Source organism: Arvicola amphibius, chromosome 5 (genome assembly GCF_903992535.2).
Source record: "Arvicola amphibius chromosome 5, mArvAmp1.2, whole genome shotgun sequence".
Taxonomy (NCBI): Eukaryota; Metazoa; Chordata; class Mammalia; order Rodentia; family Cricetidae; genus Arvicola; species Arvicola amphibius.
In genome coordinates this window covers 82338885-82361375 of record NC_052051.1, presented here as the reverse complement: position 1 = coordinate 82361375, position 22491 = coordinate 82338885, and the positions used below count along the sequence as shown (strand labels likewise).

Here is a 22491-nt window from a genome sequence, read left to right as displayed (position 1 = left end):
CAAGTCTAGCAACCTCCAAGGATGCTGTCTGCCTTCCTGTCCTGACAGTAGCTCCCAGGTGATACAGGACCGGCAGTCATGGGGACGAAGGTGTGGGTGCCGTTGCTTCTCTGCAGGACCATCACTACTGCTTTGTGGGGTTCAGTTCCAAACATGAGGTAATGACCTGCAGGTTCCCCATTTCTTAGAATTAGAAACAACTCAAAAAGGGAAGGTCAGAGGAACAAACCAAAGTCAATCAGAATGGTGAACTGGCTCTGCCCTCAAGAGCAAAGGACAATTTCAAAACAGTCCCCGAGAAGAATGAATCATTGTGGTCATGGTGGAGAAACTTCTCCTGATGGCAGGCTTGCTCTGAGGCACAGGGTATGCTCAGAACACACAGCAGGCTTCTCCTGACTACAGATGGGTCCCATGCCAGTATGACTGTGGGAAGTAAGGGTTCCGTGACCACCCCCCGGTGACCTCAGTGTTGAGCAGAAAAGGGGCTTCCTGAATCTCCTCACTGTGCAGCAAGAAAGGACAAAATATGACTACTAAGGCTGGGCCACAGGGCAGGAAGGGTTCCTTCAAAAGACTTGGCAACATTTCACACTCCTGTGGGAGGCTGATGGGAGACATTGGAAGCCAGCATATGGGTGGACAGAGACAGAGTGCTGGGGAGCTTCCAAGACTAGGATTCATGCCTCCTCGAACTACACCACTGCTATTTGGTCCTTGCCCAGCCGTCCCTGCTGCCCCTCGGCCTTGTGCTGATGTTGGTATCCTGTAAACATTAGGACAGCCACTTCATTGGTGATGTTGGCCTGCAAAGCCAGAGTCACCTTCTCTTTTTGTTGGAAACAAAGAAATGGACAGCTTGGGACTGGGGAACTGGCTCGGCAGTTGAGAGCTCCTACCATGCCTAGAAAGGATCCAAGTTCCAGCCCTCATATTGAGTGACTCAGAGCTGCTTGACCCCAACTTCAAGGGATCTGATGACCAGCACTCACATGTGCACATGCCCACACAGAGACACACATGCTTAAAAATGAGTGACATCAAGGCCGGGGGAGGGGGTAATTCTACTCCTCCAGGAGCCTGATGGGTCCACGCTGTTACTCTGAACCCAGGTGTCCTAGGACCCTAGCATTCTTCCAATGTACCCTAGAGCCTAGGCAAAGGGTGCAGAAGGAGAGGAGACTCTTGCTTCCTGCCCTCAATGTAGCCTGAGGGGAGGTTGTTTTCTGTTTATACGTTGGAGTTAAAGAGGTAACATGGCACTAATCTTGGCACTCTGGAGGGAAAGGCAGGTAAATCTCTGTGAATATGAAGTCAGCTTAGTGTACATAGTGAGCTCTGGCCCAGTTGAGGCCACATAGTGAAATCCTGTCTCAGAAAGAGAGAGAGAGAGAGAGAGAGAGAGAGAGAGAGAGAGAGAGAGAGAGAGAGAGAGAGAGAGAGAGAGAGAGAGAGAGAGAGAACTCCTGATGACACACAGAGCCCGTCTTCGGGACCTGCTTACCTTGTGCCGTGGTAGATAAACTCACCTTAGGCGAATGGATCCTGGAATATCTGTGGGGCACGAGGGCAGTGTGACCCTAGTCTCAGCTTCAGTTGATGGGTCAGAAGCCAGGCTCACATGCAATCCCTTACCTCCTGTTTTCAGGAGCCATCCGCAGGGACCGGGGAGGTTCTTCTGTCCATCAGCTACCTCCCAGCTGCCAATCGCCTCCTGGTGGTGCTGATTAAAGCCAAGAACCTCCACTCCAACCAATCCAAGGATCTTCTCGGCAAGGGTAAGTTTGGCTGCAAGGAGACAGGTGGGGGATCCCAGTTCTGGGATGCATGGAAAGGCGGTGGAATCCAGCATAAAATGGAGATGGGTGAACAAGGAGCTGGTAAGAGTGCAGCTGTGGGGTCACCCTCAGCATCTGCTGCCCTGGGTGCACACTCGTGCCTTTGCATTCTCTCGCATATCTGCTAGAGTCCCCAGATGCTCCCACTCCCTTCTCTGCTCCAAGCCTTGGACAAATACCCCCACCACCACCACGCTGAGCATGGGTGACAGCAGTTGATTCGTGGCTATGAGGGTAAAGTGTGGGGCTTAAGGAGCCTAGAGCACAGATGCCCACATACGTCTCTTCATAAAAGCCCATCGGTTTTGGGTTGCCTTCTGATACCTTGGCACATGGCCCTAGTTGTGGGGACTGCAGGCTCTTCTAGCAGCAGGGATGGGCCGGGCCATGCCTACACACAAAGTAAGCTATCAATAACACAGAAATCATCCTTATGTATAAAGAGTTATATTACAGATTTGCCTGTGTATTCCTGATAGGTTCTGGGCAAATGAAATGCAGAGGGTTGGTGTTGTAGCCCCGAGTCACAGGTCAGAGGTGGATGCCTCCCTTCCAGTCAATTCTGGCTTGCTTTTTTTCTTTTTCTTTTTTTTAATAGCTCCTATCAGGACCATTACAGAAGAGCACTTTACATCTGAAATATCTCTGTAGAAATAACAAACTAACCACCCAGGGGTGCTAACGGTAGCAATAAATACAAAGTAACAATTATTCTCACATTAGTTTGGGAAACCCTGACTAAGGAGAACACATTGTCCTAACACATTGTTGCTTGCCTGCTGATGTGTGGGTTTCCTGGGACCTGGGGGCAGGGAACCCGCTTTCACCCTCTCCACAGGAAATCCAGGTCCTCAAGTAAAACTTAGAGAAAAGACCAGTGACCAGAACTCGGGCAGCCACCATCTTAGGGACACAAAGGCTTGACTGGAGACTGAAGAAGATGAGGGTGGGGAGAAAATGATTTTTCTAGTCTGATTTGAAATCAAACTGGAGGACACCTAAGTCTTTGTCCCTGACTTGGTTTGTCAAGTCATTTAAAAGGACTTATGGCCAAAGTGGTTCCCCAGAGGCCCTCTGACATGCCTAGGTCTGAGCCACCCACTGAGCTCATATGTTTTGTGACAGGCTACAGATCTCTAATCTGAAAATCAAAATCCAGTAAATGTCAATATCTGAATTATTCCAACCACTAGTGGTGAATTTTAATAAAGCAAAACAAAACAGAACAAACAAACAAACAAAAAAACATTTGATTTTATGTTGTATAAAAGAATCTTCAAGCATGTGTATAAGATTCGTGTGAAGGCCTGGAATCCCAGCTCCTGTGAAGGCAGGAAGATCTCAAATTTCAGGCTTGTGTGAGCTGCAGAGGAAGTTCAAGACCAACTGGAGTGGCATAGTGCAACACTTCTCTAGATCAAAAAGAAAAAGAAAGCTGGGGATTTTGCTCAGAGGTAGAATGCTTGCTTAGTATGTGTAAGGCCTTAGGTTCAAGGAAAAAAGAATCATTATGAATTTTATGCTTATACTTGAGTCCCATCCCCAAGATACCTTGTAATATATATTCAAGTATTTCCCAAGTCTGAAAAATGCCCCAAATCAATAAGGTTTATAGTTCCATACTTTACAGATAAAGATAGTCAATCTGTATGGTAGGTCTCTCACATTCTAGTGCAAATTACAGATGTGGCAATGTTGTCTCTCTTCCTAAATCTAGACCATCTAGTAGATGCTTAATACCTGTTGGGTGAATACATGGTCCAGGGGAGGTGTAGGGAACCTCAGAAAAGAGCAGTGTTCCAGGTGCCATCAGAACCCCGCAGCTCACTTACCCCTCATCTTCTTTCCTCTGTACTCTTCCCCAGATGTCTCTGTCAAGGTGACTTTGAAGCACCAGGCTCAGAAGCTGAAGAAGAAACAGACAAAAAAGGCCAAGCACAAGATTAACCCTGTGTGGAATGAGATGATCATGTTTGAGCTACCAGATGACCTGCTGCGGGCGTCCAGTGTGGAGCTGGAGGTGCTGGGCCAGGGAGAGGGGGGCCCGAGCTGTGAGCTGGGTCACTGCAGCCTAGGCCTGCATGCCTCAGGCTCTGAGCGCAGTCACTGGGAGGAGATGTTAAAGAACCCACGCCGGCAGATTGCCATGTGGCACCAACTGCACCTGTAGTCGGCTGCCAGCCACCAACCTGGTCCTTCTTGGTCACCGTCATCCTCCAGGCTCAGCTGTCAGTCCTCCCCTCCTGCCCCCGTCCACATGATACAGATGTGCCGGCTGAAGCCAGGACCTCAATCCTCTCCTACGTGTCCAGTACTGAAAAGTGAGCGGCGGCACCAGGGTAATGAGTGTGACTGGCACGTGAGGGTCACTCGGAGGCCGTACCTTGCCCATCTGTGTTATGGACAAAGGTGCGTGTCAGGTACACTCCGTGGGCAGTCCTTGCTCACTTTAGTCTAAAGCAGCAGCTCTCAACCTGCGGCTCTTGACCCCCTTGGCAAACCTCTTTCTCCAAAAATCTTAACATCATGATTCACAACAGTAGCAAATTTAGTTATTAAGCAGCAATGGAAATGATTTTCTGGTTGGAGGTCACCATGCCAAGAGGAACTGTACTAAACTGTCTCAGACGCACTGGCTGGCCAAGGGCCTTGGGCCACTGGAGATACACCGCATTGAGACTTGGTGGAATACACAGGGCTTCTGTCCTGAACAAGCATGGGGGCTCGGAGTCGAGCAGGAGGGGCTTACTTGATGGGCCCCTTCTATACTATCTAGACCACTTTCCCAGCCTTGTCCTTCGGGAGCTCCCCACCAGCCCAGTATGAAGAAGAGAAGGCTGCTTACTCTTATTCTCCCCTTTTCTATTTTTGCTGTTCGTATCCCACTCTTGAACCGAATTGTGTGTTTTGACTGTTTTATTCAAGAAATCTGGGTGGGTTCTGTTTGTTTGTTTTTTATCATACCCAGGGAACCCTTTCCCTGGCAAGCTCTTATGGCATCTTCTGGGGTTGCTGCCACATCCTGAGGGCTAGCTGTCACGTCCACCAGTGTCACCCCCTGCAGCTGACTCTGTGGGGCAGAGCTGTCCCTCTCAGTATGCCCATACTTCAGGAGGAAACAGCCCCGAGCTTGGCCTATTCCATTCAGCTATGTGGATGAGGAGCTGGATACCAATTTAAAGAGGAAATGCAGCCTCTTATAATGTACCTCCCTCCAGTTTGGGGAACATGTCCCTTTAGCTAGGAAATAACAAGAAGCCAGGATTGGAAATATCTTCCTTCGTTGATATTTCCAACAGATGCCCTCATTGGGAATTAAATGTAAGCGGCTGCAGGCATAGACATTCACCTATGAGCCAGAATTCGGGTTGTCAGTTACTTCCTTGCTCTACAGCGCCTCCGCGTGGCCACCTGTAGCAGATCACCGATATTGTGGGAGACAAGCCCCTAGGCATCTAAGCAGAGGACAGTTGTCACTGCTCAACTGATGGCACTTAGTAGCTCCTCTCCAAAACCTCCTCTGTAAATTACTCAGATGTCAGACCAGTGAATCAAAAACCTTCTGTCACCTTTACATCAGCTTAACTTGTTTCTAGCCATGCCTGGGAAGCCGCCTCTGAACCAGCTGAATCTGCCTGAACAGTTGGGATCAGTGGGAAGGAACCTAAGTCTTTGCCAGGGACCACTTTCTAGCAAGAGACCAAAGCTGAGGAGAAAATAGTGTGAGAGGCCATTTCAGGCTGGGCTGCGGATGGTCAGCTAGGAGTTACCCTCAGTCCTCTGTGAGTCTCCTCCCAAGGTCTGTCTGTTGAGTGTTTGTCCACCGACACCCTGCATGTGTCTGCCCACTCTGCTCAGAGATGACTCCTGGGCGGGGAGTGGACAGTACATCACTTTAATGGAGATAGCGGATAATGGGCAGCAGTGAGTGCAGTGCGGGTGAGCTGCTCTCAGATAGAAAGGGGTCCCGGGGAGGTGACAGTCTCTGAACTGAACTGAGGTGGAGATCTCTGGAGGAGAACATTAGTCCTGTGGCGTGTTTCTGCCTTTGGTGTTTCCTGTTGTCACATGCCGCGTGTTCATTATGCAGTCCCAAATCGAAGCACAAAAAGACGCATGAGACATCGTGGTCACATGTCTGGTCACACTTTGGAACACAGAGTCTTACAGCGGTAAATAAATCATTTCCAATGGGGTTGGCATCCTAGTGCCTTTCTTTGTCTCTTTTCCTTAATAAGAGTCAGAAAAAAATGTGCACTAAGTGCCCATGAACCACTGCCAACTTCAATAAACCTTGAGAACTACAGGTGACTTCCCCTCTAGTGTGCTATGCCGAGAATACCAGGCTTGGCATTCTGATTTGTTATCACAGTATGATCGTATGAACCCCGGGGCACTCGAGAGTGTCTGTCTGTGTGCTTTACCTAAATTCTTAAATCACACCACACTACTTTTATTCAACACTAAAACCTTAAGTTTCATGCAGACATGTGGCTCTAACCAATTTCTCCTCCAAAAATAATTCATATTCTGCTATATGGATTTATCACATTTCATTTTATTGATGCACATTTAAATCCCCCCGTCTCTTTTCTCCATCTCTGCAGTTATTTTATAGGAACTGCCACTGCGAACATTCCTATGTGTGTTTTCCTTGCACATGGATTGTTCCTTGGAGATTTATCTAGAAGTGAGTGAAACTGCTAGGACAAAGTGTGTGTGTGTGTGTGTGTGTGTGTGTGAGAGAGAGAGAGAGAGAGAGAGAGAGAGAGAACTTGTGTGTGCATGTGTGCTCATATGCATGCATGTGTACATGTGAGAGTGCATGTGTGTGCATGTGCTCATATGAGAGTGCATGCATGTGAGAGTGTGAGAGTGTGTGTGCATGTGAGAGTGCATGTGTGTGTGCTCGTGTGTGAGTGTGTGTGTGAGAGAAAAAGAGAGGATACATGTGTGTGCGTGTGTTCATATGAGTGCGTATGTGTGCTTGTGTGAGAGTGTGTATGTGCATGTGTGTGAGTGCATGTGTGTGTGTGTGTGTGTGTGTGTGCATGTATGTGTTTGTGCATTTTTGAAGTTTTGACTACATTCCTGGGAAGAAATATCAGGTGGGCTTTTGTGACTCTTCATGACTTTACCCAGTACCCCCATCAATGGAGGACGGAGGAGCAAAGGGCCTGTGGAACCCTGCCACCCTAGGCCTTCCAGATGACCACCTCTGTGTTGGCCTCTGGAGTATGTATCTTAAGATTAAGCAAAGGATCAACCCTAAATTTTAATTATTTGATTTTTTGGAGGGTTTACTTTATTTTTGAGACAGGGTGTCTCTTACTGTGTAGATTAGACAGGCCTTGAACCCACAGACATTTGCCTGCTTCTGCAGCCTGTGTGCTGGGATGAAAGCGGAATGCCACCACAACTCGTTCAAAATGGAAGGTTCTTAACCAGGATCGATAAGCTCTAAACAGTCATGCAATGTTTTCATATGTGACTCCTTCCTTACTGTATTCTTTCTACACCCATTATTACATCCTAATGGCAACTAGGAGGCATTTGTATTTATGTAATAAAATGGCCTACGTGGGCTTTATTCCACAGAGCCACATATTATATACCATAATTCACAGGTAACTGTGAAGTCAGCCCGCTAAGGCCCAAACTAGTGGTTGGTATGGCTCTATCTGAGAGAGAAATGACGGAGATACTTGGCTACTGTGTCGAGGGCTTTCCTTGAAATGCTCCGACAGGAACAATTCATCTCTCTCTGGAGCTCTGTGTCAGAGCGGAGACCCTGCACCCTGTGGGACACTGTCTCTGGCCACCATTACTTCTCCAAACTAGTCGATTCCCTCTGGGCCTCAGTGCCCATATCTATAAAATGAATTTTGGATTAAATGACCCCAAGACCTCCTCCAACTTTAACCTTTTATAATTCTCTGGTTTAGATTTTGTCTTAGTTAGGGTTATTACTATGTAATAACAGCCGTGATCAAAAGCAACTTAGAGAGAAAAGGGTTTATATTTGGCTTACATATCTGAAGTCATAGTTCATTGAGGGAAGCCAATGCATGCATTCAAACAGGGCAGGAGCCTGGAGGTGGGAACTGATGCAGAGGCCATGGAGGGGAGCTGCTTACTGTCTTGGTCCCCATGGCTTGCTCAGCTTGCTTTTGTATAGAACCCAGGACCACCAGTCAGGGGTGGCACTACGTTCAATGGCCTCGGCCCTCCTCATCAAACACTAATTGGGAAAATGCCCTACAGGCTTGCCTGCCTACAGACTGATCTTATGGTGGCATTTTCTCAATTGAGGTTCCCTCCACTCAGATGACTTTAGCTGTGTCAAGTTAGCATAAAAGTAGCAGACATGGACTGGTAACAGCTTTGTGTCACATGTTTCCCGTAGAAATAAAAGGCAGCCTACAAAGGTGCATGTCTGCTTTCTCTGCTCCACATTGGATACAAATTTGGCATTTGCTGACCATCTTTCTGAAGGCTATGGGTGCTCCCCTGAGTAAGCATGGTACCTGAGGCTCAGAGGAAACTGGGTCCCATCTGTTTGGTTGCTGCTGGGCATGGGTACTTATCCACCCAAGCGTACTTACTTTGTAGAACCAGTTGGATGCCAGCATTTGGGAGATCTAATTTGGAGCACGTATCCTTCTCCCACACAGCAGACTTCTGCCAGGGATAAAGTTAAGAGATGGAGGGGTTGGGATTACCTTAGTGCTGGAGAATGCCCCGCCCATCCCATAAATTTTTCTCTTGCAGGTGAATTGCCAGTCCTGGTATTAGGAAAGAGTTGTTGTCATGGAAACCAGTCTAGTGGTGACCACTGTGATTAGAGCAGAGCTCCCATGGTGTCTTTTCTTCAGCTTGGCTTTGTCACTTGTCAGAGTGGCCTCCAATTTCCTAACACTCTTTCCAGAGGTTTTTGAGACAGCTTGTTGGCAAATGTGGCTGGCAAAAAGTCCTACTTCAGAAATTTGGTTGCCATCCAGGGACAAGTGAGGAGAGCCTGCTTTTCCAGCCCAAAGAAACAAATCAAATTTTTCTCCAGCCCCTCTCCAGTGAGACAAGCAGATGCAAGATGAAGAAGGAGCCCTGGGCTCTCTCTGAGGAAGGCGTGGTGGTTCCCACTCAGGCTAAGGTATAGGTTGTCCATTTCTCAGGTATCCCCAGTAATACTAGGAGATCATAACCCTGATACTTCCTGGCACCTGCTCCATTCTGGTCAAAAAGGACACAACAGCAATGAAAAGATAATTGTGCACAGCGGACCATAGCTCTGTGTTAGGCAACTCAAGTAGGCTGGGATTCATGATTTGTCCAAGGTCTTATGCTTCTAAGAAACTGGGGGGGGGAGGTAATATGGTACTGTCTAGCCCTAAAGTCAAGACTCTTAAGATACACCAGTAGCCGTGCATCTTTACTTGAAGGTCACAGTCCCCAAGTATTACCTGGAACTAAAGTGCCCAAACACGGATAATCCAGAAAGAACCGGGACAATCTTTTTTCCTGGGGTATAGGAGATACTTGGGAATTTTGCTGGGACTCTCTCCCAGGGCAAGATTAAGGAGCTCAGGCAAATTTGCCAACTGCACACAACCTCTCACTTTGCAGGAAAGGGATTGGGTCAAGGCCAGATGCAGCCAGAGATCAAGTACAGGACCCTTCTTACTGCGTGAGGAAACCAAGACAGAGATAAACAACGAGGAGGAATCCAGGACTCCAGCTCTGGCCCCTGCAGGTGCCCGGCTGGGCTCCTCTGAGGAGCTGCTCACATTCCTTCACCCCTTCAGCATGTTACTTGCCCACTTGGTGACAGGCACTACCCACAGCAGAATGAAACGCCTCTACTTTTCCCTCGTGGGCATTCACACACACACACACACACACACACACACACACACAGAGAGAGAGAGAGAGAGAGAGAGAGAGAGAGAGAGAGAGAGAGAGAGAGAGAGAGAGAGAGAGAGAGAGAGAGAGAGAGAGGACAGAGACAGAGACAGAGAGAAGCAGAGACAGAGAGACAGAGACAGAGAGAGACAGAGAGACAGAGAGACAGAGAGAGAACTATATTAGTAGACATGAAAATTCTCTAATAAAAAGGTGGCATTTTGCCACAACCTGCTGCCATTCTGGGAATAACTGTCCCAGACATAGGGCTCAGGATATCAACTAAGGTTCTCAGATAGACAAGACATGTGGTAGGGGTTGGAAGACTGTGTGATCATTAAGTGAGGACAGATGAGCCAAGGAGGAAGGCAGGGGATGAAGCACATGGGGATGAATTCCACTGGGAAAGCCTTGCGCCGTGCTAAGGGAGTAATGGCCAGAGCTGCTTTTAAAAGACCACCCTAGATGCTGTCACAGGAAGCTCTGCTGATCCTCAGGCCACTAGCCAAGCTCCTAAGTCTTCTCTTGGGGTGACTTCAACTTGCCCTTTGGACCTTGGAGAGAAACGTTTGGGGAAAGAGGGAAGGGAACGGAAGGTGTTGACCACCTCCTCCAAGAGTCACTCTGGGGGGACTGACTTCATAGGCAAGGGCAGATGGAGATCTTTCTTTCCTTGCTTCCTGGTGACAAAATCGTCGTGTTCCAGAGACTTCTCCAATCCTGGGCCAGTCAGATCTGGTGGTGTTGTATAGTAACGTCCTCTTAATTGAAACATTCTGCCCTAGAAAGAGGCTCCTTTAGACTAGGGAGGTAAACAATTTCCACATTTTTAGAAGTCCCCTGTCCTGTCTCGAAAAAACAAAAAAAAAAAAAAAATAGAAGTCCCCGAAACTGACTAGTTTCACGAGGTCCCTCCCTGCCCAAGGGAATAAAAACAACAGGAACTGATGGACTCTGTAAGTTGCACAGGAAGCTCTATGGTTCCAGGTTTCAGAAGTTGCCCTCTTTGCTGGCGCAGGCTGTTCGTGACACAGCTTCACCCGTGTTCATGTAAGGAACCCCGACAGAATTGTTTCACCAAACTGAACTGTGGTTACTTTTGTCTGTCATTGGTTTCTTCTCTAGGATGAGAAAATATTTATCTGGGTCCCCCCCACACAAATAGTATGACACGATACAATTGGTGCCCAAACAAGGACTGACGAAACCACAGATGAGCTGGGGTGGTAGCAGTAGTGGCTGCATCGCCCCTGCAGCAGATGCTGAGACACAAAACTGAGGCTGACGGATGTAAAAGATGGAGCACCTGGAGGGAAGCCCTCAATATGGCAGCCCTTCCCCGTTAGGATCGGAATGCATGTGTCCCTAACGTAGAGGCAGTTGCAAGGTTCAGTAGATGGTTGACAGAATACACAGGCTGAGCTGTTTATGAGTGGAGAATTGTGGGAAGCAAATCCCTGGGTGACCATCTTCCTCTGCTTGGCATGGAGCGGCACGTGTCCTCGATGAGTGGGGTCTACCCAGAGGATGTGCAGTAAAGTCTCCCGAGTTAAAGATTTTCACCCAGACTGTGCCTTTATCAGCCAAATGTGGCTGATGGGAAGGCAAGCTCCACAGTGCTGGTCTGCAGCCTGTCAGAACCAGGGTTCTGACTCCAACAACGGGCTTGGCAGGCTAGAATGAAGCCCTTGGGCTTGAAATGAGCCGACGTACACAAGTCAGCCCCGCTGAGACCATTAGGGGATGGGAGATGCAGTGTCTGCATGACAACAGCATCATGCCAGAATGAGGAGGCAGAAGGACCAAGGGAAATGTCTGTGGATCATGGAAGCCTAAATGGGACAGGGTCTCCTGCCCATGTCACTGTACCCGATATTGCTCTTTTGACTAAAGAATTGATAAAAAGTCATGAGATCTTTTTATGCTGCACTGGGCCTTACTAACTTTTATTTTTATCATCTCCTTAGCTGTCCAAGACCAACTAGGGCATCTTTTTTAAAAATTTGTTTTTATTGGGCTTTATGTTTTTCTCCTCTTCCCTCACTTCCTCTCCCCTGTCCTCCTACCCTCTCCCATGGTCCCCATGCTTCCAATTTACTCAGAAGATCTTGTCCTTTTCTACTTCCCATGTAGATTAGATCCATGTATGTCTCTCTTAGGGTCCTCTTTGTTGTCTAGGGTCTTTGGGGTTGTGAATTGTAGGCTGATTTTTTTCCCTATGTCTAAAAGTGTATGAGTGAGTGTATATGATATTTGTCTTTCTGGGTCTGGGTTACCTCACTCAATATGATGTTTTCTAGATCCACTCATTTGCCTGCAAATTTCAAGGTATCTTAATTTTTTTCTGCTGTGTAGTACTCCATTGTGTAAATGTACCACATTTTCCTTATCCATTCTTTGGTCGAGTGGCATTTAGATTGTTTCCAGGTTGCGGCTATGACAAACAATGCTGCTGTGAACATAGTTGAGCACATGTCCTTGTGGCACGATTGAGCATCCTTTGGGTATATACCCAAAAGTGGTATTGCTGGGTCTTGAGGTAGGTTGTTTCCTAATTTTCTGAGAAACTGCCATACTGAAATCCAAAGTAGCTGTACCAGTTTGCACTCCCACCAGCAATGCAGAAGTGTTCCCTTTACCCAATATCCTTTCTAACATAAGTTGTCATCAGTGTTTTTGATCTTGGCCATTCTTACAGCTGTAAGATGGAATCTAAGAATTGTAAAATTTGCATTTCTCTGATGGCTATGGATGTTGAACATTTCCTTAAGTGTCTTTCAGCCATTTTAGATTCCTCTGTTGAGAGTTCTCTGTTTAGGTCTGTACTCCATTTTTTATTAGATTATTTGTTCGTTTGATGACCAATTTCTTGAGTTCTTTGTATAATTTGGAGATCAGCCCTCTGTCCGATGCGGGGTTGGTGAAGACCTTTTCCCATTCTGTAGGCTGTCGTTTTGTCTTGTTGACCGTGTCCTTTGTTTTAATGAAGCTTCTCAATTTCAGGGGGTCCCATTTATTAATTGTTTCTCTCAGTGTTTGTGCTACTGGGGTTATATTTAGGGAGTTGTCTCCTGTGCCAATGCGTTCAAGTGTACTTCTCACTTTTTCTTCTATGAGGCTCAGTGTGGTTGGTTTTATGTTGAGGTCTTTGAGTTTTGTGCATGGTCATAGATATGGATCTATTGTCATTCTTCTACATGTTGACATCCAGTTATGCCAGCACCATTTGTTGAATATGCTTTCTTTTTTCCATTTGATATTTTTTGTTTCTTTGTCAAAAATTAGGTGTTCAGAGATGTGTGAATTGATAACCGGGTCTTTGATTTGGTTCTATTGGTCCTCCTTTCTGCTTTTATGCCAATGCCAGGCTGTTTTCAGTATTGTAGCTCTGTAGCAGAGTTTGAAGTCAGGGATTGTGATGCCTCCAGAAGTTTCTTTATTGTATAGGATTTTTTGGCTATCCTGGGTTTTATGTTTTTTTCCATATGAAGTTAAGTATTGTTCTGTCCAGGTCTGTGAAGAATTTTACTGGGATTTTGATGGGCACTGCATTGAATCTGTAGATAGCTTTTGGTAAGATTGCCATTTTTACTATGTTAATTCTACCCACACAAGAGCATGTGAGATCTTTCCATTTTCTAGTGTCTTCTTTAATTTCTTTCTTCAAAGTTTTAAAGTTCTTGTCATACAAGTCTTCCACTTGTTTGGTTAGCGTTACTCCCAGATATTTTATGTTATTTGTGACTACTGTAAAGGGTGATGTTTCTCTGATTTCTTTCTCAGCCCATTTATCATCTGTATAAAGGAAGGCTGCTGATTTTTTGAATTAATCTTGTATCCTGCTACATTACTGAAGGTGTTTATGAGTTGTAGAAGTTCCTTGACAAAATTTTGGGGTCCCTTATGTAAACTATCATATCATCAGCAAACAGTGAGAATTTGACTTCTTCTTTTCTGATTTGTATCCCTTTGATCTCCTTTTGTTGTCTTATTGTTATAGTTAGAACCTCAAATACCTGCTCCTGTGGAGGTCGCTGCCTCAGGCCTGCTCCAGCTAAGGTGGCAGGCTCTAGCCTGCTCCTGTGGAAGTTACTCTGGCAGAGGTTGCTGGCTCAGGCCTGTTTCCACAGATGTCCCTGGCTTGGGCCTGCTCCCTTGAACGTCCCTGACTCCTGCTCCGGTCCTGTAGAGATCTCTGGCTTGGGTCTGCTCCCTTGGCAGTTGCTCCCTTGTTCCTGCTCCTGTGGAGGTTGCTGCCTCAGGCCTGCTCTGGCAGAGGTCGCTGGTGAGGCCTGCCCCAGTGGAGATCACTGCTTTGGGCCCTAACTAGGACTTCTTATCTAGGAGGGATGACAGTGGGCTTTCAGAGAGCCTGCCCACTCTCTGTAAAAAAGACTTTTGTTGCATGATGCTAACACTTACACATTTTTGATTTGTAAAAACACGAAACACAAAGTAGAGGTAATTGTTGAATTTAAACAAAGACACAGACATGTCATATAATGGGAATGAAAACTTGCAGGAGGAGTCAAAGGGCTGTCGGATAAAAAGCTTAGAGTGGGGAGTTTTTGGACAGGGAGGCCCCAAAGGTCCCCTAAAATAATGTCATTGCCACTGCTGTTGGCTTATGCCAGAACTGGATAATATGGCCCTATGGGTGAAGACAATGTATATTCTGATTATAAAAATGAAAAAAAAATGAAATGTATGCCCTGACAATGCTGAAGCAGGCATGGGCAGTTCTGTTGAACTTGTCCATATTGGGTTTCATGATCTACGTTGATGAGGATGACTGACCAGGTCTCTTCCTCAGGAGGGCACCAGATCTCATTACAGATGGTTGTGAACCACCATGTGGTTGCTGAGCACTGAACTCAAGACCTCTGGAAGAGCAGGCAGTGCTCTTAACTGCTGAGCATCTCTCATGATGTGTGGTTGCTGAGCACTGAACTCAGGACCTCTGGAAGAGCAGGCGGTGCTCTTAACCGCTGAGCATCTCTCCTGATGAAATAAGGCTGGGACTGAACTGCTGACTCGCTGCTGGCTTGTTCTGATAATGTTGGAAGGTATAGTATGTGCAGCCCACTAGGGGACAGTTGTTACTACAGTCTCCCTTGGCCATGGACCCTGAAGCTATGCTATCATAGTGCCCAGAGAGATGCAACTGTGTGTGCAGCAGCAGCATGGACTGTTTCAGGTTCAACAGCAACCTTCTGGCTTTGTTAAACTTTTCTCTAAACATTTGTGTGCTTGGATAAGTCATAGGGCACTGCTGTCAACTGCAACTGGACCTACAAGGAGATTTCCTTTATAAGCAATGGTGGACTGGGAGAGCCTAATAACTACCCAAGAACAAGGCCTTAGAACAAGAGGCTATTGCTGTGGCAGGGTAGCCCAAGGGTTAGGCATATATATCACCCCTCCGAGGCCCAGACAGGGAGTGGAAAGAATGAAAGAACAAGAGAGAAGGGTAGAGAACTGTGTAGCAATTTCCTCTGCATTGAAACACTGTATCCTGAATACCTATCCATTCAGCATCATTAGAACTTGAGAAGTCCTAAAGGGAGGCTTCCTAAGACTGGAAATAACTCATAAGTCTTAGGAAGTCTCTGAAACTTAACAGACTTCCAAGGCCCTTCCTCTCCAATGTTAGATAAGTAGCAATGGCAGAATCTCCTACCTGTTAAGTTGCTGCAGACTGCCAAGGTATCTCTAGGGTTCCAGTTTTCATAAGTCATCAGCCATGCTGGAACTGGCTTTGGTGATGTAGCTGCCTGTGAGTCATCCATGCTCTGTAAATAAACCCTCACCCACACTCCCCTAAGTAATCCCCAAAACTCACTGGCTCACCAAGTTGGACTTGGGTAGAATCCTTACTTTAGTATGTCACTGAACTGAGAAGACTTTGTTCACATCTCCCCAGAAACAGTGTCACACAGCAGTTTCTAGGTGACCAATGTGGAGGTGATGGTATTTCTCGACTGAAAAGAAAATGTCTAATGCTAAGAAGGCAGAAGTAAGAATAAAGGAAGAGGTAAGGCCTCTGTGAGGAAGTTGGATGGGGAGAGGGACCAAGAGTGGAGCCCTCAGCATCTCAAGAGGAAAAACCTGTATGTAAAGCAATGTCATTATTGACTATAGTTTGTCTAATTCCTTCCTCAAAAAATGTGGGAAAAAGCCGGGCGGTGGTGGCGCACGCCTTTAATCCCAGCACTCGGGAGGCAGAGGCAGGCGGATCTCTGAGTTCGAGGCCAGCCTGGTCTACAAGAGCTAGATCCAGGACAGGCTCTAGAAACTACAGGGAAACCCTGTCTCGAAAAACCAAAAAAAAAAAAAAAAAAAAAAAATGTGGGAAAAAAATCTTACTCCCTCAGTGTCATTGGCAAAGTACTCAGAAAAGACTTTCCTAAGTGGGGAGCAGGCCAGGAAGTGGAGAGCCACTGACGGCATTAAGCAGGAGAGCTGGAACCAGCTGATCTGCAGAGGCTCTGGATGCCCCCCCAAGAGAGATTCTTGTAAGGCCATTGTCTGGGTGGGTGTTCACATGGTTTCAGGCACCCCTTCTTCAGCCTTATTGATGGGTGCAGGGGCTTTCTGCCAGCAGTGGACTGCAACGGGAACATGAAGAGCAGCAGAGATCAGCTAAAGAGGACTCGAGTTCCTTCCAGTCCCACACCTCAGCCTTTGATGGGGTTCACACGACTCACTGAGGCCCTTCACAGAGGCAAGGAGCCAAGCTTGGTGCATCAATTTAAATGCTTTTATTAATAATCTTCTTACATTATGAGGATAATGTGACAAAAGGAAAGACTCTGCATACAGATTATAAACCAGCATAGCTCTATTTGTATCCAGTGTTCTAGCCCCCGACACACAGGTACTATAAAGCACAGTCTGCCAAATAATAACATTGAGAGTTGTCTTTTAAAAAGAAAGTATTAACATATTAATATGTGTGTGGTAATAGGCTCCTAGGAATTCCCCCCACCCCCACTTTTTTTCTTTGTGATTGACATGAAAACGGTTCAGCAGCTTAGGGGTGGAGAGGAGGAGAGAGACCAGGGCTGAAAAAGACTACTGGCTCTTCCAGAGGCCAAAGGGTACACTGAGGGATGCCCTAGGACAGCCTGGCCTTTGTCTTCTTATGAACAGTATTGTGAGCAGTTGCCCCCTCTGCACGGAGGCTGGTCTCCTCGATGCCCTGTGGCATGTTCTCTCTCTCTGAGGTACAGTGCATTGTGGGATTGCTACTGGGAATGCCTATCCCTTGGCCAGGCTCTGACCCACTGTAGTGGATGGAAGGCTCAGGCAGTTGGTCCTGAACTCCACTGAGCCAGGCACTACAGGGTGTTCAGCCGGTTGGCAGCTAGCTGTGGTTCAAGGAAGTGGGCATTGGCAGAGCAGACCTGGTCTCAACTGTGGTACAGGACTGGTCTGCTGGAGACTGAGGTCCGTTGGTAGTATGGTGAGGAAGAGCAGGGGAGACCTGCAAAGGCTCGGTATGGGAAGTGAGTGTGTGTGCGGAGCCCAAAGGCAGGCTGGTCTGGAGAGCAGGGAGGGTACCTGTCATCAGATCCTTTCTGCTCCCAGAGAAAGAGGGAACAGAGGACGCTGGGAACAATAGGCTTCTGGCTCCCATCTGGACTGCACAAACCCTCTGCCATCCTGCCAGCTTGCCGGACTCCCTGGAGTCCCAGGCATCCCCACCCAGCTTGGAGAGGTTGTCTGGAGACAAGCTGAAGAAAAAACCCTCCCCAGAGAGAGTGGGCTTGGGCATCCAGTGAAAGAATGACAACAGTGTTGTGAACTAAGCCTAAACCTGCTGCCACAGCAGAGGTGGGCGGACTGCTTGGTTGGTTTGGGAAGAGGGGACAGCATTGTCCTGAGTACAGCCAGCAGCTGTGGCTGCGCAGAGTGGGCTGGGCCAAGGCCCAGATCCTGAACTTGAGTTGCCATTGAAAATGTCAGTGTGCAGATATATCTCTCCCACCAGGCGGGGCTTCTGAATTGGGAGAGGCAGTGCTACCTGAAGCTCACGCTGCCTTCCTCAACTCCTGGTGCTCTGGAGACAGTGGGTGAATGGGTGAAGGAGGCCAGGACGGCTGTACTTCAGAGCCTTGGCCTCCAGGGGGCGGACAGAAGCAACTGGGAAGAGGGGATGACTTCTTTCTGGACATCTGTTCAGCCCAGGTACCCCTTTTCTATTGCCGGCAGTGCTGCTCATTCCTGATAGGGAAGGGCACTGGGAAGTTTGTGCAGAGGTCCCTCCTCGAGGGGTCAGGGACCAAGTCCGAGCCCCTACTGCTAAGCAGCAATGACCAGCTAAGTGAAGGCCAGTGGTAGGGGGAGGTAGGAGCCACTGCAGCCTGACCTCAGGGGTATCTCCTTCCAACCTCAGCCTGAGCTGGCTGGAAAGGAGAGAAAGTGCATGGAGAGAGCTGGGACCCAACCACCCTCCTCTCCAGTACCCCAAGGAAGATGCCCCCACAGTGGCCAGCAATCTAGCCGGCTGAGCACTCCCACCTCCCTTCCAGAGCTGTCTCCTCCTCCTTACCCAACCCAGTACTCGGCTTCCTCACCACCTTTCCAGCTCTATAGACTACTTTTATATCTATTTTAAACATAGAAATGTATAAATATATAGGATATATTTATAGATATATAGACGTGATTTACTCTTACTCTGTGTGTATACGTACTGTATATGTCTGTATATACAATTGATATGCCTTAGCATCAGTATGATACACTGCACATACCCCTGCCTCCATGCACAGCCTCCCAGGGAGACTGGATTGCATAGGTATTTCTAGGGTGATACGATTTGAAGGGATTGGGGAAGGGGAGAGCGTGCTAGATGGAAGAGGAGGGCCATAGCATTTTCCTCTCCAAAGGGCACCTTTTCTCCCTCTGACTAACATGCAAAGATTACCTCAAAGACTCTTACAACTGCCTCGACAGAGGACTAGAGAAGAGCATTCCTCTGAGGGGAGGGACCATGCACATTTGATGCACTTTCTCCCTCAAAGATTGGAGGAATGGCCAGACTAGACTCCAAGGCAGCGTGCAAAGGAGCGATCCCACCTTAACTGCCTGCTGTGCCCGCCTTCCTCATCCCAGAGGACCACTCTCCCTGCTTCAGTTGCTAGCTAGCCCAGTCTGACTAGGCTGCCGCTTAAAGGGCACCCTGGGCACACGTGAGCTCCAGTGAACCTGGACCCTATGCCCAAATTGGGTGCATGGACCACAAAAAAGCACAAATCAGCACAAATCTGACTTGTAATTTAACACAGATCACACACTGAAAACAGGTTAGGATACCAAACTCCTGTTTCCATAGAGACAGAAGTGAAAAACAAAGGAGTGTTCTAGAAGACAGAAATTAGACTTCAGCCCAGGTGGTCTCTCCTGGTCCCCATCGAGCTCCCGGTAGGCAGCAATGGGAAGCAGCTCTCAAGATCAGGCTGGGTAACATCTCAAGTCTATTTCTACCTCTCTACGGCCATGTCCACCTTTATTTCTCCCTCCACTGCTCTTCCTCCAGACAAATGAAAAACATTTAAGATGTGTTTAAGTCACTCCAAGGTCCTTGCGCAAAATCAAAGGTCTAGCATGAACAAGCCAAGAAGAAACCTCAGCAAAATAACTCAAGTTGGGAACACACAGCCTGAGCAGAACTTGGCTACCGAGGGTCCTAGAGCCCAGTGGGCTCTCATTCCCCAGCGAGGATGGGGCAGGATGGATGTAGCGGGCATCATAAGACCCACAGGATGACATTACAAAAGCGCTCAGTTCTGACGCCTGCAGGGATTCTAACTGGGCAGGAGCTGCCCTCGGGGCTGAGTAGTCCTCCTGTCTCATACATGCTAAGTGGTCATTGCTTCCCTTCGCTCAGGAGAACTTTTCAACCACAGGGGTCTGCAAGGTACCGGGCTGACACAATGGCCACAAGCCTTAGTCTACAACACCACCTCAGTTCCTACTCTTGCCAAGAGCCAATGAAAGCCACTGTTAGTCAGCCCAGAGCGAATACTTGTCAGTCCCACACCACATTTGCTCGATGCTTCTACACCAGGGACTGAGTTACAGGGCCCTATCCCATCAAAAACAACTGCATTTATGCTGCAAGGCCTCTCCAGTCTGTTAAACCAACCAAGATATGAGACGAGACATGGTTCTTGGGCCAGACTGGAAGTGTGGGCCACCCAGGCTCTTCTCTAAGGGGAACATGAGCAATACCTAGGCCCGAAATCACTGGGCATCCCAAATGGGAATTCACTGGGCAGAAGCCCTGACCCTCCAGGGAGCATCCAAGCTAAAAAAAAAGACTGTGTGCAGCTTTCATCCCCATTGTTCCTCAGACACTCATCATCCTGAGGCAGAGTGGCCTAGAGAGCATCTGTCACAGACAGCCCTGCCTGGCTGAACCAGCCTCACCAGCACCCAGAGTTTCAGAGGCACCTAGCCGAAGGGGTGGCGTTGGGGAGACGGGGGACCAGGGAATGGGTGACTGCTTACAGCCACATGCTACCTGAACATTCTAGGCCTAAAGGCAGGTCCCCTGCTCCTGGTGTCTTAAGGAACCTCAGGTAACACTGGCTTGGAATGTTAGAACCTGTGTCTCCAGCTAAGGACTTGAGTTTGAGTAGCCACGACCTCTTGGGAAGGAATAGTCCTGGTTCGTATGTCTGGCCTAGGGCCATCCCAGAGAAGACCCTTCCCGGGCGAGGAAGCCCCCTGCACTGGGGAGGAGAGGTTTAAGGCAACTGCTGGCAAGAAGAAAAGGCCCAGGCCATCATTTATGCCTACAGGCTGCCCGCGAGGGACCCACCTTGCCAGCCATCCTTACTCTGAACACTCCTTGGTCCATTCAGTTCTCAATAAAAAATCCCCAGATCAAAGTCTGTGTCTGTGAGGAGATGAGGCTCCAAAGCAGGAGCTGGGCAAGTGGGAGACCCTGTGCTTCAGGACAGAAGCCCATATGGCTCCAGCTAGACTTTGGCCTGGGGTGGGAGGGGCATCTGGAGGGAGACACCAGCTCAGAACCGGCAAGTGAATGAGACCCAGATTCCAAACCTCTGAAAGGGACTTTGGGTTTCCTTCCCTAGTTCCTGCTAACTTTTCCTGCTCAGAGGGCAGGGAGTTAGGATGGGGACCAGAGTGAAGGGAGGACTGGAAGTCACCAGGCAGGGTCTATCAGCTTGTTGAAGAAGGCAGCACAAGAGGCCTGGCAATGGGGCAGGTGGAAAGACCCAGCTTTTTGATGGTTTAGTTTTGTTTCCTGTTTTAACATGCTATATCACTCTTGAAAACAAAAATATTTCAAAAATAATATATATATATATATTTATATCATGAAAACTATTGGCTAGCAGCAATGATTCTAAAGTTATCTTAGCACCAAGACCATGGAGGCAAAGTGAGCATCTGAGGGAGGACAGACAGACTGCAGAACCAGGAAAGGGTACAACATGTTCAGTGTTAATGACATTTCCATGAGGCCTCCGAGATGAGCCGAACCCAGAAGGAAGGAAGCCACCACATAGTAGTAGGCCCAGCTAGGCAGGTTTAGGGCATGGGGGCCTTGCCTGTGGTTGGATCTCTAATACCCCACTGAAGGAGAGGGACAGTTCTCTGCAGAACTGACCGTGGCAGGTACTACAGATCTTCCACCCCTCCCCACACACAACCCATATCCACATTCTGGGACGGCAAAAACTGCACAGATCAGACGTGGAAACAAGAGGGAGGTTTTTAACAGCTCATGAACATTGCTGACAACTCTTTCTGAGGTATACTGGTAGATGAATGAACATTGGTCAGACTCCTCTAGCATAAACCACTATCTGCCCCCAGGGTGGGGGGAGGCAAGTGGCCATTTCTAAAGCTTATATTGTGGCGGTAGAGTGTGTGTCTGTGTGTGCGTGTACGCACACGTGCGTGTGCGCGTGTGTGTAGATGCGCATACGTGTTTTTATCTTGAGAATCCCACTTCACTGTTTTCTCCTTTTCTTTAGGACATTTCAACCCTATTCGAAATAGGAGGAGCTCATGGGCAGAGAAACTCTCCTGGCATCCTGTGATCCGCAGGCCAGGCTGCGGAGCATATCACCAGCCTGTTGCAAAAGGAACAACGTCTCTGCGGACTCTCACCTGAGTTCTGCATAGCCCAGGACGTGACTTGCATTGGCGGATTCTGACCCTGAACTATCAAACAGTGGCTCCTTGATTACTAAGAGAAACCCGAATCCCCCGCATTTCATAGTTAGAAAGAACATACAAGCAATCTGTGGACGTTGAATCTACACACTTTGCATTTTACTTGTTTTAAGCCCAAATTGCGGTCCTGTTGGGGTTTAGATTTCTTGGCTCACTGTCTCCCCAAGAGTTCTAGCTCTGAATGGAAGAATAATGTTTTATCCTCTGCTGGAGCACAAAGCTCACCCTCCCCATGGTCCCCAGATTTCAAGCTCAAATATGAACGAAAGTTGCCTTAGGTATGACAACTAATATCTCTAACTCCAGAGGTCTGAGGAGGGAACTGACAGCCTTGGGATGGGAGGGTGGCGTGGGGGAGTGTGGTGGGCTCACAGTTGAGGGGGACAAGTGAAAGAATCACTCAAAAAATGAACAAAGAAAGCTCTCCCAAACTGTCAGGTGACAGAAGAAAGACATTCAGAAATCCAATCCACCCCATGGAAACCCTGACACAAATGCAACGGGAACAGAATGCCAACGAGGAGAACACACCTTG

The 22491-nt window shown here is 47.9% G+C and overlaps 1 protein-coding gene across 1 annotated transcript in view; it reads left to right on the top strand.

Moving 5' to 3' along the window:
- Window positions 1–4008, top strand: part of Syt13 (synaptotagmin 13) — a 40597-nt gene extending 36589 nt beyond the window's left edge. The window contains exons 5-6 of the mRNA XM_038332049.1: window positions 1649–1778; window positions 3704–4008. Of these exons, the coding sequence (XP_038187977.1) occupies window positions 1649–1778; window positions 3704–4008 (435 nt within the window). The remainder of the gene's footprint in view (window positions 1–1648; window positions 1779–3703) is intronic.
- Window positions 4009–22491: the final 18483 nt, after the last annotated feature.